General features: G+C 33.7%; 1 protein-coding gene and 1 long non-coding RNA gene across 11 annotated transcripts in view; one reads left to right on the forward strand and one right to left on the reverse strand.

The window, feature by feature from the left end:
- LOC139356062 (transmembrane protein 78-like) overlaps nt 1-27,651 on the reverse strand; it is a 206,279-nt gene that overhangs the window by 156,545 nt on the left and 22,083 nt on the right. For 4 of the 10 annotated variants that reach the window (XR_011607441.1, XR_011607439.1, XM_071068861.1 and 1 more), the window contains one exon: nt 24,816-24,946. The exons of the other annotated variants lie outside the window; for them this stretch is intronic. Coding sequence is in view for 2 of the 4 variants with exons in the window: in XM_071068861.1 (XP_070924962.1) it covers nt 24,816-24,946 (131 nt within the window). In the remaining 2 variants the exon portion in view is untranslated. The remainder of the gene's footprint in view (nt 1-24,815; nt 24,947-27,651) is intronic. 10 annotated transcript variants of the gene reach the window in all.
- The window catches only part of LOC139356064 (uncharacterized), a 190,698-nt gene that overhangs the window by 126,017 nt on the left and 37,030 nt on the right, over nt 1-27,651 (forward strand). The window lies entirely within an intron of this gene.

Genomic DNA, 27,651 nt, shown 5'->3' on the forward strand with positions numbered 1-27,651 from the left:
TACTGTTTAAGCCACTATGTGACAATCTGTTATGCGGCAATACAAAAGTCATTCATGAAAAGTCATAAAATGCTTTCCTCCAGTACCCTTCCTTAGAAAGTTTCTGAAAACTGTGCCCTTCCTAAACCAGGCTGAACCAGATCCAGGTTTCAACCTTAGGTTGAAGTTAAGTGAGTAATGTACAAAAGATGCATAAAATAAGAGATTCAAGACAAAAGGCAACAGAAGGAAATAGCCAAGATATAAGTGAAGACAGATGACAGGTAACAACTGTGTACCAGACTGGAGCAGAAGAGAAGGCCCCAGGAAAGTTTTCCTCAGTTAGATTGATTTGATAGAATAATTCATGAATGAAGACACTGGGGAAAGATTTAGACAATTGTTAGAATGTTTAGCATTAAATAAGTGAAAAATACATCAAAAACTAAGCAACCTTCCTTCTCGGCATCCCTAAAAATAAGATAACTATTAACTCCAGAGGAAAAAAAAAATTGAAGCAGGAAATTTTTTCAGTGGCCATTGTAAAATAGATGGTTCAGCTTGAGTCATGTTTTCATACTTACAACATGAATACTGAAATCAACAAAAATCAAAATTACAATTTAACTAGATTAGATGTATGGGAAAAAGGGAGACTACATATGTTGGGGTGGTTTAGGGCCTTGAAAAGGGTTGAAAAAGACCTACCTTCTAATATTGTCTAGTAGGGGCAGTATATAATGCCTAAAACTTAGAAAATAATCAAGGAACAGGTAAATAGCACATTATTTGGAAATATACAGCTAAATTCTAGAATAAATGTTAAACAGAATTGAAAGTGGTAGCCTCGGGTTAGAAGGAAATTTAGGATGTGTGAATTGCTACAAGGACCCTTGTAGAACTATTTTACCCCCTATTTATATTGTGTGCAAGTATAACTTTTAATAACAGTGAAAACCATAAATAAATATAAAAATGAGAAAATGTTTCATATAAAACAACAGATTTTATATGAATTTCATCAGTTTCCACTTCTCTCTGTTTCAGTATCTAACCCAGAATCTTATTTTCACACTGTACATACATCTTCTTGGTTTCCTCCAGTATGTGACAGTTCCTCCTTCTCTCTTTGTACCAATTACCTTGACATTTTTGAAGAGTATTGGTCTACATTTTTTTTCCTTTATAATTAAAAACATCCCACTAAAATCCTTGTAAAAATTATGTTTCTTTTCGAGTTTCAATCCACTAAATTTAGAATCCATTAGTGTGTTTTGTTTGCAACAATCGTTACTGTGATGTTTGCTTAATGGTGATTTTTATATTTTTCCTTTACCCCTAAATTTATTAATTGAAATTATTTTGCTAGGAAGATCTTTCTTCTCTCATAATTTACCTATTTATTCAATCATGTATTGCTATCAATGTGGATCCATATATGCTTTTATTATTCTGTGGATTATAATAATTACTATCAGCATTTATCTTGTTATTCAAAATTTTCCAATTCTAGCCATGAGTAGCTCCTTCAGGTTGACTCATGTGTCCTTTCAACACATTACCCCTCTTTTTTGAACATGTGCTTACTTTCTGACACAAGATGCTCTAGGCTCAAATTGTATTTTCCCTAAATAAGCCTTGGGTTCAACCATTCCTCCAAAGAAGTTTTATCAGTAAGGGCTCTCCCAAGAAACTAAACTACTAGGATGTGTGTATATATGCATATAGAAGGATTTATTTTAAGAATTGGCTCACACAATTATGGGAGCTGGCAAGTCCAAAAATCTGCATGGCAGGCCCATAGGCTAGAGACCCAGAGAACAGTTCATGGTGCAGCTCAAGCCTGAAGGCAGTCTGCTTGTGGAACTAGCCTTTTCCTCTGAGAACTTCAGTCTTTTTCTGTTAGGTCTTCAGCTGATTATATGAGGTCCCCTCACATTAGGGAAGATAACCTTTTTACACAAAGTGTACTGCTTAAATGCTAATCTCATCTTAATAACACATTCATGACAACATCTAGACTGGTGCTTGACCGATTATCTGGGAACTATGACCTAGACAAGTTGACACACAAAATTAACCACCACAGAGCCCTAGTTCCTCTTATTGGATAACACTTACAAACCAACACATGGGTGCCATGTATGCTCACTGCTGCTGGGAAATCAATGCCTCTCAGTGTACAGAGCTAAAAACATGTGTATAAATACTGTAAAGTATATGTATAAATACTCATCCACACAATTCTTTCTCTCCCTCAATCTATCTCTTTCTTTATGTGTGTGTGTGTTTATGAGTTCTTACTTATACTTTTAATTCTAATTCAATGTAACAAGACCCTCCTCTTTATTTGTAACTTTTTTCTACAACGCTGATAAAACAATATATGTGTGTAAAGTCATTTCAGAATGACTCACTTACACCCTTAGGAGAAACAAATTTACTAATTATATGACAGTATATATGTGTACAGTTTATTGTGTCTTTAACTTTACAGTATCTAGTCAAAATATTTTTTCCAGTGTTATTTGGGTTAGCTCTTTTCTTCCCTTCTACCTTCACTGTGTTTATGTTATTCATCTGTAATGCATTTAGATTCTTTTGTTCCTGTTTTTATTACCTTTCTGGTGGTAGGTCAATTTTTAATTTAACATTAAAGGACAATACTTACATAATAAAGAGTGAATTTTTTGATTTAAATTCCTATTAATTTTTTTAAAACTCTGTATTAATCTTTAAGTATTACTTAATGACTTTCATTTTAGATTTTGGGTAAGCTCAGTCCCTCATGGGAATATGGAGGGGAAGAAGCCATTGACCTTGCTCAGCATATAGATTTATTCTCTCCTCTTCTAGAATTTGCCAGTTCTTTTGATGCTCACCCAGTATCTATAAAACTATTAATGTTCAAGATCAGAATAGGGTGATAATAGTGAGCACCAATGTAGTGTATATTTCAAAATAGCTTGACAAGGGGATTTGAAATGCTCCCAACACATAGAAATGAAAAATGCTTAAAGTAGTGGATATCCTAAATACTCTGACTTAATCAGCTTTAAAGCTCTGACTAATAAAGCTATTAAAAAACAAGCCAAAGTGCTAGCATGTTGCCTTGAAACTGCCAGGATAACTCTCAAGAATTCTCTAAGACATCTGGTTTGTTAAACTAATTTTGCATTAGCTTTTCTATCTGGTGAGAGTTTTCCACAGAATATTGAAACTATAAATGTACTTCCCAGAGATTACTCTAATTCAACAGTAATACTTGATCTGTTTTAAATGATTTGATTGCTATATAATATTTGTATACATTTTTACAGTATATGTAACATTTGGTTACATGCATAGAATGCATAATGATTAATTCGGAGTATTTAGGATATCCACTACTTTGAGCAATTTTCATTTCTATGTGTTGGGAGCATTTCAAATCCTCTTGTCAAGCTATTTTGAAATATACACTATATTGGTGCTCACTGTTGTCACCCTATTCTGATCTTGAACATTAAAACTTATTCTAACTGTATGTTCACTTGATCACATTAATTAAAATAGGTTTGTCTTCAGACAAATTGAAAACATCATTTTTCTACAGAAATCACATGAATCTACTGTGTGATTCCATGTTTATGACATTCTAGAAAAGTCAAAAACTATAGAGACAGAAAATGAGTCAGTATTTATTTACTAGGGTGAAGATTGACTTTAAGTGGGCATGAGAAATTTTTGTCCAAATGGAGATGACCTATATCTTGATATTGAAGACGGCTACATGAAAGTATACAATTGTCAAACCACATTAAACTGTATGCTTTTAAATGGTGTATTTTATTGTATTATATATTGTATTTCAATTATAAAAACATGTTTAATCACAAAGTACAAGAGCAAAAATATAATATATTGAAAGTAAGATTTAATGACAGCATTTATAAACATGTTGGAATATTAGATAATTCAATGATATGCAGTGAATGACTAAAAAGACTATTTTATCTTAGGCTAATTTTCTTCTGCAGCTTCCTCACCTCTCTCAGCCTTCATAGAATTAGAGAGAGTTAGAACATTGCTCTGGATTAGGCTTTGTCTTAAGGGAATGTTGTGGCTGGTTTGATCTTCTATCCAGACCACTAAAACTTTCTCCACATCAGCAGTTAGGCTGATCTGCTTTCTTATCATTTGTGTGTTCACTGGAGTAGCACTTTTAGCTTCCTTTAAGAACTTTTCCTTTGCATTCACAACTTAACTGGTACAAGAGGCTTTGCTTTCAGCCTCTCTTGGCTTTTGACATGTCTTCCTTTCTGGCTAAGCATAATCCTTTCTAGTTTTTGACTTAAAGTGAGAGATATAGTGACTCCTCTTTCCACTTGAAAACTTAGAGGCCATTGTAGGATTATGAATTGGCTTAATTTTAATATTGTTGTGTCACAGGAAATAAGGGGGCCCAAGGAGAGGGAGAGTAATGGGGGAAGAGCTGGTGAGTGAAGCAGTCAGAACACACACAACCACAGGATTTATCCATTAAGTTTGCTTTCTTTATAATGGCATGATTCATGTCATCTCAAAACAACTACAATAATAAAAAAAATCGCTGATCACATATCACTATAGCAAATATAATGATAATGAAAATGTTTGAAATATTGCAAGAATTACAAAAATGTGACAATCAGAAATGAAGTGAGCATGTGCTGTTGGAAAAATGGCTTCCTGTGGATTGGCTTATTTGAATAATTTTCCAGGTTCCAAAGCGTAGGACTATTCCTAGTTGTCTGAAACCTGGCCCCAGGGTGATTTGGGCTGGAGCATAGTGGCCACGAAGGTGATGGCCACTTTAATGGAAATGGTAGGGGTATGAACTTCATTAGCTACTAAAAAGAATGGAATCACCTGTAGCTAGAGATTCAACATTGGGTTAAATTACCATATAGCTAAAACACAAACCAAAAAGCTCTATTACAGTCCTTACCCAGGTCTGCTGAATCAGAACCTGTGTTTTGAAAATACCTCCAGAAGATGCCAATGCATGTTCAGATTTGGGAAGCGCTGCTTTAAACAATGCCTTTTCAAGAACAGTTGAAACATTAGAAATGTTTAATTTGGAAAAGAAGAAATTTTAGATGGATATGGAAAGTGAGTCAAAATATATTTTGGGGACTTTGTGTGGGTCTAAATATATGAGGGCTCTCATGAGACATTTGACCCCATAGGAAAGAAGAAGAAATATCAATTACAAGTTCAAGAAGACAGATTTTGTTAAAATAAGATCCTGGTAAAGTGACTACATTATTTGAGGATCATCTTTATGGAAGTATTATATATCCGCATTCTGTTTGACTTAGCCATGAACACTCTACCTGTTCCGGCCAATGAAATGTGTGAGAAAAAGACATTTGTTATCTCCAGACAGAAACTATAAGAAGCAATGAATATTTCACCATTTTCCCTTTCTTTGATTCTGGAATCACAGAAGTATATGTCAAGATAGAGCTTCCAACAGTCTATTATCAGAGACTAAAATAAATAGAGTGTGTTGGCATACTGCAATAAATATATAGTGTAAACCATAAACATTTTATTTTAAAAAACTCTTTGGGTTGATTTGTTTGTTTTATGCCTCTGAAATTTGGAAGCTACTTGTTATTGGTGTAACATAACCCAAGGTGACCTGACAGATATCTGAAAATGATGATAGAACTTTCTAAGATATGAAGTTTACAAAAATGCAATGAATTTTCCTCTGAGAAATAAGAATGAGAGTCTGCAATTAATGAAACATAGATTTAAATAGCAATTCTATTTCCATGCCATTTGTATTGGCAGGTATTTCATAGGTGTTTGATAAATGTCATTTTTATTCCATTAGTGCAGTGCTTTGTAAATAGTCTTCTGGAGCTCCATATTTTTATGCTGGTGCCTATGGGATCATGGTATACCTCAAAGAGGATGGTGTGGGTATAGGTTTCAGGTCTACAGTCTCCTATTCAATTAGTGCAACCCTACTTGAATATTTTTACATATTATGGTAGCATTTAAATTTAGCTAACTAAAAATGTTCAAAAGGGCATGGAATGTGAAAAACAGTGCTTTACAGAATTGCTTGTGAATGAAAATGTTCTAAACATTTCAGTTAAGTATCATTGAGCACCATTGGTGGCAACGTGTCTCAGTTTTCTCAGGATAGTCCTAATTATTAATTAGCTCTTTTTCCCTCTTTCACTCTCAAAAATTACCTACTTGGTTAATAAATTATATGGTCACCCAAATAAAAAGTTGAGAACAATGACTATGAATAAATGATGATAATAATAAATAGTTAAAATGTATATGTCACAATATACTACAGATTCCTTTGTTAAAAGTGATTCTTTGTCATCTGATGAGTCAATCAACTACATGCACTTTAAAATTACATTTAAATTTTGCAATTCTATTACAGCGTAAACAGAAATAACCTAGAGTAATACTCTAAAGAATGAGGAGACTGTCATTGCTAAGAAGAATACATTTTGATAACACCAAATACACAGAAGCCATGAGAAACAGACAATGCTAATGGAACATGATTTTAATATTTGCAAACCTTATGTTCTAAGAGATGAGACATATATTTTAAGAGTGCAGAATTCTACCAAGTTCAAAAGTCTTTAGAGTTGTAGGGAAAAGTTAATTAACTTAGAGAACTTAAAAGCAACAAAATTAATATTACAACCAAGAACTATAGCCATCAGGTACCAGTTACATATAGTTTTACTCAAAACATAGGTTGTAAATCTAAAGGGCATGTTCAGCATCATCATTTCATCTTTCTGTAATAGAGCCTGACGACTACAAATAGTGTTCACCTATATCATCAGTGTTATAGTAAGTTGTTCAACTGCATCCCAGCCAATCGTCCTGTTTCTTAAGTACTTAGAAACTCAAAGAGGCAGCTCCAAAAACATTGCTTCAGGAAAGCAACCCTTCACAGTATTTGGGCTTATATAATTGTGATTGCAGTGGTGAGCATTTGAAAACTTATGAAAATTTAGAATCACTCAAAATACAAAATGACTCCAGGTTATTAATAATTTACATTAGGAAACGTAAGTATAAATATTTATATTTTAACTATTTTATTTAAGACAATTTGACCTTTTAAGAAGATAATTTTAAAAAGTAACTCCAATCTCAAATGTATAATTGTAAATTGAGATTTAATTTGAAGACTTCATTAATTTAAAAACAATATTGAATTTTTTAAGGTAACTTAAAATTACTCTATTAAAAGGTCTAATGTATTATGATTTTAAGAGTTACAAAAATGCTTGCCAAGGCTTGTCACCTAGATAATGGGGAAAGTTAAAAAGGATATCAAGTATTGCAAAGTATCTGATGAGCAGAGAGACTAAATTCAGATGCCAGCATAAAGTGTAAGTATCTCACACTGTTATTTAACTTGTGTTGGCTAATAAAAATCAAATTTGGAAAATTCATCCTTCATGCCTAATATGTGAATGAAGAAAAACAAAAAAAATTAAATAAAATTCATCCTTTTATAAGCATAACTGTTTGTGGGAAAAACACAATTACCAAAGCAGTCCTAAAAGTATCAATGTGCATTTTCCTAAGTAGTGATATACCAATTCTGTTTCCTCATAATTTCCAGCCATACTTTTCAGATGTATAAATGGCAGCATATGACCACATAACAAAGTTTAAGAAACTAAGTATCATCATAAATTTCACAGAACGCTAGCCTCTTATGAGCAATGGGAACTTGGGAATAAATGTAATCTTTGTGATAGAATGGTATCTCTACATTTCATTAATTGAAATAGATAATTTTCAAGACTTTTCAAACCATAAATGCAACCCAGTATGAAAAGTCTAAAGCACGGTTCTTATCTGATGGAATGTTTAATCATGAAATCAGTATTTCGAGAACAAAAATTCTAGTGAGCTGTGTGTGCCTGGGGAGAATATTTTCATGGCTCGTGATGCTACTTAATAAGTGAACATCACTGAGACACAACCTGAGAAGGAAGTTTGTGAAATAAAACATTTAGCTGTTTTTACAAGATATTGGGCAATGCAAATGATGTTGTCTAACCATTGTGATTTTTTCAATCTTGCTGATGCCTATGCAATGACTTGTCAGGGTGATAAAACTTGTGGTGCTTTTTATCCTGAGTTCATTGATACCTGATTTCATTTTTTAAAATCACTCTGCATCAGCATTGAAAAAAGGTAAACAAAGCTTTTACAAGACAAAATTTGAGGTGGAGAAAATAATGGCACATCATTTCCATTCCTGTCTTCTTTTATTTTTTTTATTTTTTATTTTTTTTAATTTATTTATTATTATTATACTTTAAGTTGTAGGGTACATGTGCATAACGTGCAGGTTTGTGGTGTTTTTTTTTTTTTTTTTTTTGAGACGGAGTCTCGCTCTGTCGCCCAGGCTGGAGTGCAGTGGCCGGATCTCAGCTCACTGCAAGCTCCGCCTCCCGGGTTCACGCCATTCTCCTGCCTCAGCCTCCCGAGTAGCTGGGACTACAGGCGCCCGCCACCTCGCCCGGCTAGTTTTTTGTATTTTTTAGTAGAGACGGGTTTTCACCGTGTTAGCCAGGATAGTCTCGATCTCCTGACCTCGTGATCCACCCGTCTCTGCCTCCCAAAGTGCTGGGATTACAGGCTTGAGCCACCGCGCCTGGCCATGTGGTTTGTTACATATGTATACTTGTGCCATGTTGGTGTGCTGCACCCATCAACTCGTCATTTACATCAGGTATAACTCCCAATGCAATCTCTCCCCCCTCCCCCCTCCCCCCTCCCCCCTCCCCATGATAGGCCCCGGTGTGTGATGTTCCCCTTCCTGAGTCCAAGTGATCTCATTGTTCAGTTCCCACCTATGAGTGAGAACATGCGGTGTTTGGTTTTCTGTTCTTGTCATAGTTTGCTGAGAATGATGGTTTCCAGCTGCATCCATGTCCCTACAAAGGACACAAACTCATCCTTTTTTATGGCTGCATAGTATTCCATGGTATATATGTGCCACATTTTCTTAATCCAATCTGTCACTGATGGACATTTGGGTTGATTCCAAGTCTTTGCTATTGTGAATAGTGCTGCAATAAACATACGTGTGTATGTGTCTTTATAGCAGCATAATTTATAATCCTTTGGGTATATACCCAGTAATGGGATGGCTGGGTCATATGGTACATCTAGTTCTAGATCCTTGAGGAATCGCCATACTGTTTTCCATAATGGTTGAACTAGTTTACAATCCCACCAACAGTGTAAAAGTGTTCCTATTTCTCCACATCCTCTCCAGCACCTGTTGTTTCCTGACTTTTTAATGATCGCCATTCTAACTGGTGTGAGATGGTATCTCATTGTGGTTTTGATTTGCATTTCTCTGATGGCCAGTGATGATGAGCATTTTTTCATGTGTCTATGGATTAGAGACTTAAATGTTAGACCTAATACCATAAAAATCCTAGAGGAAAACCTAGGTAGTACCATTCAGGACATAGGCATGGGCAAAGACTTCATGTCTAAAACACCAAAAGCAACAGCAGCAAAAGCCAAAATTGACAAATGGGATCTAATTAAACTAAAGAGCTTCTGCACAGCAAAAGAAACTACCATCAGAGTGAACAGGCAACCTACAGAATGGGAGAAAATTTTTGCAATCTACTCATCTGACAAAGGGCTAATATCCAGAACCTACAAAGAACTCAAACAAATTTACAAGAAAAAAACAAACAACCCCATCAAAAAGTGGGCAAAGGATATGAACAGACACTTCTCAAAAGAAGACATTCATACAGTCTTCTTTTATTTTATTTTGTTTTTTTAAGGAGAGCATACAGACTGGAAGAACAAGTCCTGTATGAGTCCATATAAACATCTATAGTGCACTGGGCAAGAGTATTGACACTTTCCCATGTCTTGCACACAAGGTTTCTGTAATTCATTGTAATCACAGTTCCCCACACCCCTACTTGCTACAAAGGTCTACAGCGATAAAGCATTTTGGTTATGTCTAATGCTCTTAGATAATGATTCTCTAATTCAAGAAAACACAGGAAAGCCACCAACAAAAAGACTTTTTTTTTTTTCTTGAAACAGTAAAAATAACATGGTTAAAAAAATGAAAGAATAAATATGAGGAAACTCTGGTCAAACAAGATGTCACTTACTAAACAGAAAGATAGAAGTAAAGAATTGATGCCTATAAGTATGTGTGACTGTGTTGACCTTGAGCAAGGGAAATGTACCACTGATTCTCTCTCATCCTTCCCTTTTGGGGCTTCTCTCTTTTCTTTTACTATCCTTACTTTCTCTGATCTATGAATCTAGGTACCTATGCTTCCCTAGTGGGTAAGATGCACACAATGTGAACAAATGTGAAGCAACTCACCAAAACCAGTTGTTCTGAGCCTCTCAACAAAATATATGTCTGTCGGCATCTCATTGAATCTAGGCCCAGTTCACTTCTCTGAAAAGATAGCTAATTAATCTAAGTATGATAGATATAGATACATGCCACCTGTCAGGAAAGAACTGCCATGCTGCAGGAGTGTAATCAGCAGAGAGCCATCAATATTCAACGCCTTTATAATCAGCCTCTGCTTCAGAAAGTAGCCTTGCCAGCAGTCATGATTTTCCCTGGGCAACCCACACTGGATAAATAAAAGGCTGGGGCATAAAGGTACAGTCATTTCAGCTGAAAATAGGACAACTAGACAGGTAGTACTTGCTCCTGATCTCTTCCCCCACATTGGCTGAATGTTTGACAGACCTACATCAGAGTTGGACTTCTTCCTCTACCCAATCTTTTTTTCTTTACCTTTCACAGGTATTAATCCCTAATAAATACTTTGCACCCAAAACTTCATCTTAGTGTATGCTGCTGGAACTTTCCAACCTGTGACATCAACTAATTTCTACTAAAGTGTTATTAGCAAATAGCAACTTAATGTGCTACACCTCTGGGTACACTGTAGTTTAAGAAGAGACCCCTGAAAACACAATGCCTTTATCCAAAAATAGTCATTCTAAAATGCTAGAATTCTTATAACTTGGTAGGCTAGAAATTTATACAATACTTAGAGAGCAGAAAAAAAAAAAAAAGTTTTCCTAAAGTAATTTTAATGGATCTCATTAAGAGGCTACTTATTGTTCATTAACCTTTTATCAACACAGCTAGAAAAAAAAAATCAATTCTATTAAAAATGGATAATTTCACTTTTGATAGTATACATAATTATTTTAAAACTAAAAATGTTTCAGGCACTGTATTAAATTCTGTAAATTCATTTTCACAAATTTATACTTGGAGCAATCCCTTATCTAACTTTATAGGTAAGAAAATGGAGGCTCGGAAAAGATAGATAGATAGATAGATAGATAGATAGATAGATAGATAGATAGGTAGATAGATAGACAGACAGATAGATAGATATGCAAAGCAGAAGTACAAGTCAAAATATCAAAAGCCTATGATCCTAACTTTCTGAGTAAAAGCAAAGGTGAAATTTGGGAAGGGGAAATAGTACAGGTTCTATGATTAGTGCTCATCCTCTCGCTGGCAGACCCAGAATTTTGGAGTAGGGACTCAGCAGAAAGAAAGAAGAGGAAATGTTAGAGGCCTGAGATTATTTCAGGACTGATTCTTTTTGGGGGGAATTGCCTTAACCAATGTCAAATGCTGCAGAAAAATTTTGTGTGAAGTTTGACTTAAAATGCTATAAATACAATATTTTAACTGGAGTTCCCTGTTTAGAAAGTAGAACTTTAAGAATATAGTAAAAATCAATATATTCCTACCAAGGGTTTAGATAGCAACTGACTAAAAACACAAATAAAACTCAGCATTATCACATATTTATTGAGTCTCAACACTAGACAATACCATTTGAAGCACAAAGACACGTTATCTTGATAGCTGTTATTATTTACATGCAGTCAAGGTTTTCAGGTGTCTAATGATAAACTCCTAAAAGCAACCAACACACATCAGAATGGTTACCTTGGCAACTATGACTAATCAGCCACATGTACATTTTAGGATGACAGCCGACTGTCAGTGATAACAGTTTTAGGTTGACACAGGAGGAAAAATTGGCATTCTGACCACTAATAGAGTGGGAACACACTTAAGGTAGGCAGAAATAAATGCTATAGTAGAATGTGTTCTAAAATTCTACTTACTAAAATAATCATTATGGCTCAAATAACTCAATTAGTTTCCAGAGGATGTTTAATATTCTATCATGGACTGAGCTTTCACAAGGTTGAAGCTTTAGTTGCCTACCATGATCTTTATCATAATATTGTATGGTCACGCTCAATTGAATCTAGGTACACAGATATTTCCAATGGAGGCTTCCGGGGCACTAGAAAACTCTTGGCGAACTGTTCCATGAATGCCTTTTAAATAAATAGATATAGAAGATACTATTCGAAAGTTGAAGCTTAATTCATTGATCTCGTTTATTAGGTAGATGTGGAGAACTGAGAAAATGTATGGTCTTGCTCATTCCCCTTCAACTGTATCACATTGGGCATATCCAACACGCTTGATTTTTAAGGCTGAGTTTCAGTTGGTGGACTTCTGAGAAAGTTAATTGAAACGTCACTTTTTTTATAGACCAGACCAGTATCTTACATACTGACTTTGGTTCTGCTGGATAATTTAGTATGTAAATAATATGCTGAGCAGCAAACTGGGATCCTTTCCTATTGTTTCAGTATGGATAGGCAGTTGGATTACAAACACCACACTATAATTAGCATGTTTGCTCCAAAATAGTTCATTTATTTAGGATGAATACATGCAGACATAATATGACTCCAAAATGATGTACTGTGTATTTTTTGCATTAAATTATTGGACCCTACCAGAGATAGTGATCCATTTAATGTAGCTTCTTTTGGCCTGACTTTAAAGATTGAGTCAAATACTCCATTTCTGTCTGCTTAAAGAACACTATAATACTATTTAAGACATTATTTTGTAATTTTTGTATCCTGGCTTTTCTCTTCTTTTGACTGAAAGCTCTTTGAGAACAGCAATTCTATATGTATGCATTTATATCTCCGTGTCTAGCTCAAAATAAACGTAAAAAACGTTTGCTGAATGTAAGAATAAAATGATATAAAACACATGTTAATTAGAATTACTCCCACTTAGTAGAGTGACCTGTTCCATGGCTTCTGATAGTCCTGATGTTCTGATATTCCTGTTGGCTTCTGACAGTCCCTCTGATGTGTGTCAAGGTGTGCCCGACCCAGCCTTTCGGTAAGCTGGGCTAGCTTATAAGTAACTAAACTGCAAGTGAAGAGGCAGTAACTATTCCCCCTCTCTTCCTTTCTCTGTTTCTCTCCCTCCCTTTCTGTTTTGCTGGTAGACTCACACTCACTGTAAATTATACATTTTCCAATGCTGCTTTGAAACAATCTTACCTTTTGTAATTTTCTCTGCCCAGACTCCTAAGCTATAAGCCTCAGATCTAAGATACTGAATTTTCCATTCATCACAGTGGACTGGTGATTCCCTGTGTTCCTTGTCTTGATTGACTAATTCCTGAGAACTGGCTGATTGAGCCCCACCCAGACTGTCTAATCCTAGCCAGATCTGCTTAAATTCTCTTATTAACGTGATAAACAAGAATTGTTTTCTTTTTAAATTTTGTGCATTGTCTTTATGCCAAGAAATATCTAGAAACTGGGCCAACTACATATATTGTCTTCAAGAAAAGCTTACCAATCACTTCTTGGGAAACAAAATGTATAGGTACACTGCTCCATTGTGACCTTTTTTCCCATTGTTTTTTTCAGAGAGAAATATTTACTTTGCAGGTGTCATTTAATTTTTATGTTAAAAGTTCCATTGTTCTCAAGGCAAATATTCTACCCCTCCTTTGGGTGAGCAAACTATGGCTTTGAAGTTTTGTTTGAACCAGCAAAATGTAGAGCCTGGATAAAAATTCATGTTTACTTTATCCTTGAGACTCCTCAAAGACTCTCCAAATAACAACTTATCTCAGAAAAAGAACTTAACAATTTCATGAATTCCACTTGGGTCACAAGAAGACACTATGTTATTCATGCTATTCTCAAATAAAAGGATGTTATGGTGATTTGAGAGGATTTATATGTAGTAGCAACAATATAGTAGATTATTGATAAGAATAAAAGGCTTTTGTCTATAATTTTTCAAGTGACTGTGATGTGAAAAAAAATGCAAAAGGCTTTTAGAAATGTTTATTTTAAAAAATGGTGTATATCTTTGTCCCTGTCATTTTTATTAACACGATTTGTGTATATAAAGGGACTCTGACATGAGTAGATATCTCATAGTTGATTTTAGGTACCTCTTGTATTGGAAGCTTATCTTTATGTTTTTATTCATTATTTCATTTCTCCCAGAAATCTAAGCAGTTTCTTTTCTATGAAAAGTATCTTTTAATTTGATGAGCTAGGAAGCTCTATCTTAATAGATCTCATGATAGACAGACATAATAAACATTTATTTAAATTGATGTCGTAAAGGCAAAACAAATGTCATTTTTAAAAAATTACGAGATGACCTTTTAAAACAAGGCTAATGCTCTCATACCAAAATGTATAAGTGATATAGAAAACATTACTTTTCATTTGTCATGATCTACAACCACACACATGACATTTCTATTTGAAAAGGTCAGGATGGATGATGTGATTGTTTACCAAGAGTAACACTACAATTTAAATTAGGTATTTTATGAGTGTATTATTGAAATTTTTAATGATCACTGGGGAAAATTGATTAATACATCAGAAAATTTCCCATTCTAAAATTATCATGGCCATGTGCAATCATCTAAACTAGAAGGTGGTAAAATGTTTGGTCTCAGAATTTTTATTCTGGGTACTATCTTGAGCTTGCATAAAAATATTTCTGGCCTCACTTCCACAGAACATATATGGCCCATGCTTTCGTTGTGCACCATAACTTTTAAAATATGACAAATTCATCTTCTGATCAGTTGATTGTTAAAAATATATGGAGCTGAGATGGGCAAACTTTATTCTTAAGGCACCAATTAGTTTATGTTTTAGATTTTATAGGTTACTCAACTCTGCAGTTATGGCATGAAAGCAGCTGTAGAAAATATACAAACAAGTGTGTGTAGCCATGTTCCAATAGAACTTTATTTAGCAAACAGATGGGGGCTGGATAGGATGCAGTTTGACTCCTAAAAGAATACCAGCATTTTACAGTTTTGAAAGATAAAGTTCCTTTGAAATCATAATGTGCAATTACCAAATTATCTATTGTGAACAGTATTACTCATGCAGCTTTCCTTGAAGGAGAAGCAGTTCTTCATTTCTTTCATCAATTACCCCAGGCTTTTGTGGAAAATAGTATTTCTATACAATATTCTTAGATTGGTTTGTAGTTAAAATAAGTTTGGCAAATACAGTAGCCCTCCCTTATCCACAGGATATGTGTTCAACCTTCCCAGTGGACGCCTGAAACTGTGTATAATGTCGAACCCTACATACACTGTTTTCTCATATACCTAAAAACCTATGATAAAGTTTAATTTATTAATTAGTCGCAGTGAGAGATGAACAACAATACATAATAAAATAGAACAGTTACAAAAATATACTATAATAAAAGTTATGTGAACTTGGGCTCTCTGTCACTTGCTCTCTCTCTCTTTCAAAATATTTTATTGTACTGTATTCACCTGTTTTCTTTTTAAAAATTTTAATTTATTTCTTAATTGATAAGTCAAAAATGCATGTATTTATGGTTTACAATATGTTGCTTTGATACACGTATACATCATGGAATGGCTAAATCAAACTATTTAAATATGCTTTACCTTACAGACGTAACTTTTGTGGCCAGAACACAAAATTTACTCTCTTAGCAATTTTCAAGTATGCAATATATTGTTATTAACCACAGTTACCATGATATACAATAGATCTCTTTAACTTATTCCTTCTCTGTTACTGAAATGTAACAAACCTGCCTGTTCTGCACATGTATCCCATTACTTACAGTAAAATTTAAAAAAATAAAAATAAAATGCAGGTTCCTCCTGCCAAAAAATAAAAAATAAAAAAAGACAAATACTTCACGATCTAACTTATTATGTGGAATTTTTTTAAAAAATTAAACCCAGAAACAGAAAAATGATGGTTACCAGAGGCGGGGGTTTGGGGGATTGAGAGATTTTCAAACTGTGATTGACTGTGGGTAACTGCAAGTGCAGAAAGTGAAACCACAGATCAGTGAGGATTACTGTACTGGAATTAAAAAACATAATAAGTCTTTTCTGGAGCAGGATTTGTCCTAACTTTTAATAAGATAAAATGTACCATGTATCTTCAGAGGGGGAAAGGAGAAATTTTCTACACTTATTTTGTGTTTTAGAAGCTTGCTTTTTTTAAAAACAATTTTTTTATGGATTGCTATCTGTGGGACACAGTTTGCAAGAAAATTACTTTTAGTTTAGCTTGTAAGGTAGTGATTTGTTTTTTTAATGATTTAAAACATTATTTTAGTCTTTTTTGTTTGTTTCTTTTTACAATTGGGAAGTGTTCACATTAGTTCTTAAAAAAATTGTGTTACCTCTCAATATATATCATTGAAATCTTTGCCTTTATGAAAGGTTTGAGATTAAGATAAAATGGAGAAAGGTGAGATGACATTATTGTCATCACATTCTTTATAAAAACTTCACTCGTAGAAGGGAAACTGTATTCACCTGTCAAAGATCTCACAATTAACACTTCCACACTACAATGTTGTTGGAAATTTAATGCAACTTTCAGAAACCTTTTCCACTGCTGCCTCCAAGTGAAAACAATTGTATTAATACTAAAAGTAATGTAAATGAAAGTACCCTCAGTAATATTTATATAAATTTTCTTTTCTTAATTCAATTCTCAAACTTTTAATTGCTATAATACATAATTTCAAACAGGCATACTTCATATAATAACTCTTTTGTTAACAATTTTTAGCAAAATAATTCCTGTAAAGATATATCACTTTTGGAGAGAAACTCTTCTTAAAATTTTATAATGGCATTTTTTGCAAAAGATACTAAAGAGTATGGTGTAAAATACGACGTTTCAATTAAAAGTTCAGGTTATAATACGTTCACACTTTTTAGGAACACAATCCACTTTATTCAGAGAATATTATATGGAACTAATGTAAAGTACATGTCATATTTGGATGAATCCACAACAATATGCTTTGCATACTTAATCAAGGATGTGGGATAAACAAGGAGTATCTTCCTCAACTTCAGTTTCTTGCACAAGTGTGTCGTTTCCAAATATTTTGAAGCTCTCCTACTTTTATTTTTCTCTTACTGGTTTTCTGTCTTAAAAGTTATTTTCAGTGTATTTTAAATTCAGTATAACCAAAAGCTCCTAATTGATTGAGAAAAATGGTAAATAAAAGAGCAGAAATAAGACTGCATTTGCTGATAAAACTCTCATATCCCTATTCACCAACTACTACCCGCTGTCAGCCTATCCCTTCCTCTTTGGAGATTACAACAGAGGCATCCTAATTATTCAAAGACTACATGTTTATGTTTAAATTATTCTTTGCTACTTAGACAAACTCTTTCTCTTTTGCTCAAACGATATATATTTTTCTTTTCCTTAAAATTTCTTGAATTTCTTTGGCTATGATATAATGTATTATATTTTCTGAAAAAATAATAATAAAAATATTTTCTGTAAATGGCTTTTATTCAGTAGCAGAAGGAATAATTAAAATTATTCAGTTGAAGGAGAGGCCAGGTGCAGTGGCTCACATCTGTAATTGCAGCACTTTGGGAGGCCAAAGTGGGCAGATCACTTGAGGTCAGGAGTTCAAGACCAGCCTGGCCAACACGGTGAAACCCTGTCTCTACTAAAAATACAAAAATTAGTCAGGTATGGTGGCACATGACTATAATCCCAGCTACTTGGTAGACTGACAGGGGAAGCACCTGAACCTGGGAGTCAGAGTTTGCAGTGAGCAGGGGAGATTGGGCCGCTGCACTCCAGCCTGGGTGACACAGCAAGACTCTGTATCAAATAAAATAAAATATAAATAAATAAATTGAAGGAGAGATATCATATATTTCATTTTTATTAAAGTCAGTCAAATATTCCAGTTAATTTTAAGTTCTTAGAATGTAGAAATTATGTCTCATATGCCTTCTGTATGACATAGTATTATGCTGGATACATGGTATACTAATGGAATGGGTTAAACTTTCTCAGGGAACAGCTGATTGTGCTTTCCTATAGCCCCTATTCCTTGAAGATTTTTATTTAGAAAAAACAATTTCTCCAGGAATGCTCCTTTATAATAAAGAGTTTTGGGGAATTACAATAATAGATATAAGGTGGAGAAGGCACACGATGTGTGCTCAGAGGACTTGAGTGTAAGTTCTGCCACTGTGGTTACTAGTAGTTTCACCATTAGCAATTTAGATCACTTTTCTAAGACTCATTTGTCTCATCTTAAATGTTATAATAATGGACGCAATTTTTCAATATCATTGTGGAGATTCAGTGAAATCATGAATGTGCACATGTGGTGGGGACATCTAGTGAGGCTTCATGTTCTAAATGGGCAAAATGAACACAAATTAACAATAAACAGACAGAAAATAAAATGTCTAAGCATATAGCAAAGAGAAAATTATCTTTAGCTAAGCGCGTCCAAGACAAAGGAGGTGATATATGAACTGGAGTTTGTTTTGTTCTATCAGATCATTTCACACCTCTGTAAAGAACTACCTGAGACTGGGTAATTTCTAAAGAAAAGAGGTTTAATTGACTCACAGTTCTGCAAGGCGGAGGAGGCCTCAGGAAACTTACAGTCATAGCAGAAGGCAAAGGGGAAGTAAAGCATATCTTACACAGTGGCAGTATGGGAGGGAAGTACTACGCTTTTAAACCATCAGTTCTCATGAGAACTCACTCACTATCATGAGAACAGCATGGGGGAAACCGCCTTGATAATCCAATCACCTCCCACCTCGTCCCTCCCCTGATACATGGGAATTACAATTTGAGATAAGATTTGGGTGGGACCACAGAGCCAAACCAGATCCTTTGTAGAATGTTGAAAGTAGAACACAGTGGAACGCATTTCAGGTGAAAGGGGATATGTTAATAAAGGTCAAAGTGTAGTGAATAGAAGGAAAGTTACATCAGGGAAGACAAAGTAGGCATCTTTGGCAAATGATGGGAAACTTGCTTTGAAGAAAACTATAAAGGCGAATTGACATAGATCTGAGTGGACACTAGTACTACACTAAGAGTTTTAGATTTATTTTTGGAAATTGGTACAAACTTTGGGTGGTGGACTCTCTAGGACATATGAATTACTGGATAAACATTCATGGAAGATGAAGGTGGAATACAGATAATTTCAAGATTGCCTGAAATGTGATGCCAATACCAGGAAAGAGAGAGAACAGGAATAGGGCAGACAGATTTCAATTCCAGAACTGGAAAAACAAAGATTCATATAGAACATTATAAATATGTCCAGGAAATCAAATAAATTTAAAGACATATAAATTTGGCTAAGTCATACATTGACACTTGACTGTGTTTGAATTGACTGGGATTCTTTAATCATGAACCCATTTTGTGATTTCAAGTTTATTTTCCAATGAGATAGGAATTTAAAAAAAGCAAAATTAAGCATTTGGTTGGATGTTGATTTTAGGAGCTATGGTAAATAACTATCTGTGTTCACATCATTCCATTTTGGTAATTGCAATAGGATGAGAGCAGTTTTAAATTTCTACCTCTGAAATAAGTTCAGAAACCATAAGATTGCACAGATGAATTCTCATATCATCTAGTTCAAGCACTTTGTTTTATAGAAGCCCAGATGACTGAAGTATATTGAGCAAGCTCTTCAAAAGCTAGTTTGCTAATCTTTTTAAAACATGGTTTAAAACCTTCTTATTTTATTGTAGAAAACATCACAGTATGTGACAATAAATAACAGAAAATAATTAACATTAAAAGAATTCAGGAATTCTACCTACCCTATCCCTTAGACAGGTTTTTAATACTTTACCCAGGGCCTAAAATGTTTACAAATTTCGTAAAAGGCCTTGGTTAAAAATGGATTAATTTCTAGAGACTGACATTCCAAAGAAAGAAAACTGGGAAAAAACTAAATCTAAATCACAACAACAACAAAAAGAAAAATCAGCACATGACCTTTCTTCTTGAAATAATTTTTAAGATTGTGTTTGCTAAATGCACTGTTAAACCAACTAAAAAAAATCAATCTAAAAAATCTGGAAGTAAAACAGAAGCCTTGTGAATCACATCACTACATCAGGAATATTTCTTTTTCAGCATTGTATCTTTTGCACATACATATGGAAAAGAGAAAAACAAATATGAAAATGTAAAGCTAAGAGTTAACAAATAAATATCTCGGTTTCACCATAAGTGATATATAAGATGTATATCTTTTTAAAGTGGTTTGACTTTTCAACTTTTTTAATGTATTTAAAAAATTAAAAAAATGTAAAAGACTGGATCCAGATATGCAATGACACTAACAGTGATAAAAATATATATTGAACAATGTCAAATATTTTCATTTAGTTCCATGTGTATCAATTTTAAAAAATCATATCTATCTTTGAAAAATGTAGAAATATTACTAACCTTCCTTTTATATTTTGGAAAATTTGTTTATTTCTAATTCCCTAAGTACTTTTCTTTTTATTCAGATCAAACACTCTTCTCTGGATCTTTTTCCTCCTTGAAGGATTTGGATATGTCTGTAGAAGGTAGTTTTTTCAGGGATGATTTACTTGGTGAAACACCAAAGAGGACCTGAAACAGGTCAAGCATTTTATGTAGATTGTGACTTGGAGCACCCATTCAATAACAACAACAAAACAAAATAACACTACCATGATTTCAAAGCAAGCTTGAGAGGTTGGCAGCAAGATGGTAGCATCAGCAACATAGTACGTGAAGCAAACCACACTTCCCCAGAAACTCTTTAAAATTAAAATTATAAAAGCACGACTTAAAATAATTCTCATTATTTCTGAAGCAGTTAGCTAGAGACAATGCATTGCATCAAATGCCTATATCAATAAAATTTAACATAATTTTATTATAAAACATAATTTAAAAATCTAAAAAAATTCAATAGAATAGGTTGAAAGAAAGCAGAGGGAAGTAATGATGAAAATACAAGCAAAATTTAATAAGGTAGAAATCAGCAAAGTAATAATTCCAGAAGTTGTTTCTTAAAAAACAAAACACTTAGCTTACCTAATTAAAAAAGTGAAAGAGAAGAAAGTGCTAATACACAATATTTGAAATTATAAGGTATAAATATAATGTAAAAAAAGATTTTATAAAAACATAGAAAACAACTTTTCTAACAATTTGTAAATGTGCTTGAAAATCCAAGAAATTGATAATTTTGTGGGAAAATAGAATTTACCAAATTGTCTTCAGTAGAAACAGAGAGTCTAAAAAACATTGTCAAAAAGAGAAGAAATAATGAATACAGTCAAAAAGCCTCCTCCATATTAAAACACCAGGTCTTTATATTTTTCTACAACAAATCAACAAAACTATGCAAGAATAGGCAATCTCAAACTATTCACAACACAGAAAAGGAAAGAACTATCTAATTATTTCCATGAAATGAGCATGACTTTGATTTGAAAATTTGACAAATATTTCACAAAATATCTTAAATTCTGATTTATAATATGAAATCTGATTTTTGATTATAATATTGTAAAAATATTGAAATTTTAGCATTAAAATATTAAATAGTTTTAAATAGCAAGAATAAAATAATTATGTTTAATAATCAAGAATGAAAGAGTGTTTTAATATTATGAACTACATCAACATAATGAATTATATTAAAGAAATACAGGGATAAGCATATTGCTATTTCCGTGGTGTCTATCTACCATTATGTAACAAACTACTTCAAAACTTACAATACAACCAATCTATTATCTCATGATTGTGTGGGTCAGAAATAGAGTGCAAGACTTTGTTGGAGAATGTATCAATTTTTCATATCATTGACTAGGATCACTCAGGATATTCATCTCATGTATGGGCTGGTCTAGAAGATTTTATAACAATTTCATTCACATAACTGGTATATTGCCATAGAGAAGGCTGACAGCAAATCACCTGGGTGCCATTCATTTCCTGTACCTCTCTAGGCATTCTCTGCAGGAAAGTAACTATACTTTCTTCATTGTGGCTTAGACCTGCCATCCTCTAAAATACTAAGCCTAGAAACTGATAGAACATTATTTCTATTGTAATCAATTGGCGAAAGCAGTCGTATAATAGTCTAGGTTCAGAGGAAGGGAACATAGACCCCACATCAATTAAAGAAAACCAAAATATTGGTCATCATTTTTATTTCCTGCAGAGGTAAGCTATGCATTTAAAAATAATAACAGCAATTTAACAAAAGTTTTAAAAAATAACTGTGTTAAAGTTAGGAATTAGATATAGATGCTGCCATCTTCACTATTATTGTATTATTATATTAGCCAATACAATAGGCAAAAGAAAGCAAGTAGAGTCCTAATAATTAAACACATATATTTATCTGAAAATTATTTTGTTATAGGTGGAAAATTTAAAAGAATATGTGGAAAAACTAAAATCAGCAAGAGAATTTAATGAATTCATTTATAAGATCAACATACAAATATTAATAGCCCTCATATATATATATATATATAAAAAACCCAGTTAGAATACATAATGAAGACCAGACCCCATTTGCAATGGCAAAAATTTTTAGAGGTAAGATAAAATGTCACATGTATACACTGAAAAAATCTAAAACTTACAAAAAGAAACCCTAAAACATCGAAAAAGCATACACAAGATAATACATTTTGTAAAATGAAAAAATTACCATGTTTTTTGACAAAAGGCTTAAAATTATAAAGATGTTAAACATTTCCCACATTAATTTATAACCAATATATGTAATTATAGTTTATGATTTATAAATTATGTTCTCTAAATTAAAAACATCACTAAGTTTCTTTTTACTACAGCAAGACAAAGTGATTATTAGGTTCACATGGAAGAACAACCAAGGCAAGAATAGCCAGAAAAATACTGCAAAAAAAGAAGAACAATGAGAAGGGAGAAGGTCTACCAATACTCAAACACTGCAATATGGTGTATAAAGGAACAGAATAGAAATCCAGATATTGATTCAGTTTTGTATGGAAATATATCATAAAAAGGCAACATGTTAAATAGTAAAAAAGAATTAATTTTAAGTTGTTCTGTGATAAACAACTATTTTTAAAAAACTAATAATATACAAATGTCTGAAAGCTTAAAATTATACCAAAACAAAAAGTTAACACAAAAATTATTCTTTTTTACATACAAGAATTTTTCACACAAGAATATTACACACCAGAATATATTCTCAATGGATTGAGAATATGAATGTAAAAATTAAAGCAGAGATTTTCTTTTTAGTACCTAGTTGAAATCTCCTAGTATAAAACATACCAGGAAACACAACTGAGAAAAATTGTTTAGGAAACTATCATAGGCAGTGAACAGTAGACAGTATAACACTCAGATCACTGAAAGAAGACAATATTACAAGTGGGCATCATAACTGCCCTCAGCTTTGCCTAGGAAAAGTTACCCTGCTGCAGCATAGTGAGCTGGATTCCAGGCTCAGAGCCTGTTGTTCCTGTTGAGCTGTGGAAGCAGTCATAGGGTTTGGAGCAGATAAGGTAGCTCTAATCTATCGGGAAGAAAGTGGAGAGGAGGACACTGGATGTGTAAGGGTCTGAGAACTGTGTGTGAAGAGTCTCCATGAATCCTTGAGCAAGGGTTGTGCTGAGCACATGTAAGGTACAACTACATAAGGCTTGCTAGGAAGTATCTGCTATTGGGATGGGATTGGAAATATCAGAGATCTAATTCAACTGAGACTTTGTTAATATGTTAACATCACAGGCATCTATATGAAATACCAAAAGGCTGTACCTTAGAAGTAAGAACCACAACTTATAACAGGGCCTATTCTAGATCCTCCTTAAACACATGCACAGCCATACACACATACACACTTATGGAAGAAAACAAAACTTCTGGTAAAATGTTATGGGGAGAAAATGGTTGGGAATTCTTTAAAGTTAAAGGATCTTAGAGAAAATGCTATTTCTACACTTCTACCCTTTAAAAAGCTCAAAAAGAAGGCTATACAAGTTTAAGGTGACATGCCAAAAATTGAAATACCTATTCCTGGTGAAAAATCTGGTAAACAAGTCAAAAATAGTATAGAAAAATAAACATACTTCAGAGAAAGTTAGCAGAATCTAGAATCTTGAGAAATCATCAAGAATGCCCAATATACAAAAAATATGGCAAGACATGCAAATAAATAGGAAAATGTGACACTCATCAAGAACAAAACCAGTCAACAGAAATGAACCCTACGATATCTGAAATATATTTAGCTGATAAAGATCTAAAAACAGGTATTATAAAAACGTTTAAAGAGGTAAAAAATTAAAGAAAAAAATAAAATATAATCTTAATGAGTGAATTAATAAGGGAACTAGGCAGAGAAATAGTACCTATAAAATGAACCAAATAAAATAAATTCAGAATGAAAAACTACAATACATCATAAAAAATTCACTGGATAAGATTAACAGTACATTGGAGATGACAGAAGAGTAAGTAAACTTTGAGATCAACAAAATGATCAAATGTATCAAAAAAGAATTCAATCCTATACTCACTGAAAGTTTTCTTTAAAAATGTGGGTGATGGGTTTTTTTCAGACAAATTAAAGTTGTATACTTGCACTACAAGAAATGCTAAAGTATGTTCTTCAGATTGAAGGGAGGTGATACCAGGTAGAATCTCAGATCTACAGGGAAATAAAAGAAGAGCATAGAAAATAGTAAATAAGAAGGTAAATGTTGATGATATTGCTTTTATCTTCCCATAATTTTCCTAAAAGGCAATAAAATAGCTCTGTATATCTGAGTTTACAATATATGAAGAAATAGAAAATACAACAAAAAGCAAAAAGACAGAGATATTTGGGTAAATGGAAAGAGAGTTGACACTGTTGAATATAGGAGTAAGAAATAGAAAATACTAAATTGAAGTGCTAGGTAGAAAGTGTGAATGGTCAAGTGTGAAATGAAGAAAAGACATAATGTACCTAGGAATAAACTTAAGAAGAAAAGCAGAAAGAGACAAAAAGCATCATTCTCTTGACTGCCTGATGTATGTGACTATTGCATTAGTCAAGTCTCTCCAGAGAAACAGAACCCATTGGATGTGTGTCTCTGTGTATTTCTCTATCTTTCTCTTTTTCCTTCTCTCCTTTCTCTCTTTCTTCTTCTACACACACACACACACACACACACACACACACACACAAATATTTATTATAAGGTATTGGAATGGCATCCTATAATTACGGAAGCTTGCAATTCCAAAATACGCAGTGTGGGAGACCATGGAGAGCTGATGGCGCAGATCAAGTCTGAATGAAGGTGGTAGGCTAGAGAATTTCTTCTCGGTCTGGAGGCCACGGTTTTTGTGCTAGTCAAACCTTCAATTAATTGGATGAGGCTCACTCACATTAGGGAGGGAATCTGCTTTATCCAGAGTTCACCAATTTAAATGTTAATCCCATCTAAAGACATCCTCCAAGTTGACATGTAAAATTAACCATCACAACTATTTTCTTTAAGTTAATGCACTAAATTTATTACAATTCCAGTTAAAACACTGCTAGAATAATAGGAATTATATAAGCCAATATTAAAGTTCATATGGAAAATAAATAAGAATTTCCAGGGAAATTCTAAAAATAGAGAGTAATTAGAGGTAACAATTTCTCCCAGATATAAAATATGTTTTGAAGACACCAGTGAGTTCCTGGTGAAAAATCTGGTAAACAAGTCAAACGTAGTATAGAAAAATCTAAAAATTCATAGAAAATGAATAAAAATGTATCTTAATAAGATACCTTAATAATAAGGTCCAATCCTATCTACAATAAAATGCATACATATAAAACTACGTTGAGATATAATTTTTATCTATTGCATTGAGAAAAAAACAAAAAATGAAATATTTACTGCACTTTGAAAACCTTTTTCTACCCTTCCCTCATCATATTCCTCACAATTTCTTTGCAAAAGCAGCCATTCTAATTAATTTTACATTAATCTTTCTTTTGAGTTGTACCTAAATTGCTTTTTTTTTCTTTTGTGATGTCTATTGTTTCCTTTATCTGTTCTCCTGTTTTTTCTTAATTATAATTAATCTAAACCAACATAGCCTAGTTATTTTTAGTTAGAGATGAATTTGCTTTGATGAGATTTTTTTTCTTTATCTGCAATGAAGCCATGTCCAAAGAATGTACTTTTCTGTTCCCTGGGTTTGAGCAATTCTTGTGCCTCAGCCTCCCAAGTAGCTGGGACTTGTCACCATGCCCAGTTGATTTTTGTATATTTAGTAGAGATGGGGTTTCACCATGTTAGCCAGGCTGGTCTTCAACTCCTGGCCTCAAGTAATCGGCCTGCCTCAGCCTCCCAACAGGCTGAAATTACAGGTGTGAACCACCACGCCTGGCCAGAAAGTACATTAGAGAAGTTTCATATAGATTCTTTTCTTGTTGCTTAGAAATAGAGGGCAGTCATTCAGAGAACCAGAGAAACTAAAGTGTGCGCATTTCCCAGTCAAAAATAAATAAATAAATAACAATTAAAAGTATTGACTATGAGCAGATATATTGTCTGTTGCCTGTTAATTATCCGTGTTCAAATGCAGTTAGTAATATTTGGCACACTTTTTTCTACATTCCTTATTTTCATCCAGAGTATAATTAATGTCTTAATATACCAGAGAGAAAAAACGCTGTCCTCTATATTTTTGAAGGAATGAAAGCTGAAAACAGGGTGTGAAAATGATTTGTTTATCTTGGTCCACGGTAAAATTGCTTTAATTTTTCTAGCTGCATTGCTGCAGTAATTTGAAAGCCAGAGCACGTCTCCTAGTATCATTGAAACAAAACTGGAATTAAGACACAACCCACTCAATTCATATCATAAAGCAGTCAAGGAACTGCTGATGGTGGTTGAACTACTGAGAGTTGGTTGAATTTTATGAATTAAGGGCATATATATCATCAACAATTATGTGGATAAAAACTGATTCTGTTATGCTTGAACAAAAAAAGGGTGTGCTTGCCCTAAAGATATGCCATTTGAGATATTACCTTTCTTTTACTTCATGCCTAAAACATGGATATAGGCGGGAAAAAGAAGACTGTCACACTGATACGGAAGGGGGCAGGGACGTGTTGGGTAGAGAAAGGTGGGTCCTCTGGCTAGGGTTCCACCCCTGGGCCTGTGCCCACAGACCTAGGTGAGGACGGGCACTCCTGCCTTCAGGCCCAAATGTTGTATTTTCCAAGACCACCCTGCTGACCATGCCCCCATCCTGTGCCTATGGAAACCCCTAGACCCTAGTGGGCAGAGACATGAGCAGCTGGACATTCAGAGGAACACATCAACTAAAGAAGAAAGGGGCTGGACGTCAGAGCACGCCAGC

The sequence above is a fragment of the Macaca nemestrina genome, chromosome 9 (genome assembly GCF_043159975.1).
Source record: "Macaca nemestrina isolate mMacNem1 chromosome 9, mMacNem.hap1, whole genome shotgun sequence".
NCBI classification, from domain to species: Eukaryota; Metazoa; Chordata; class Mammalia; order Primates; family Cercopithecidae; genus Macaca; species Macaca nemestrina.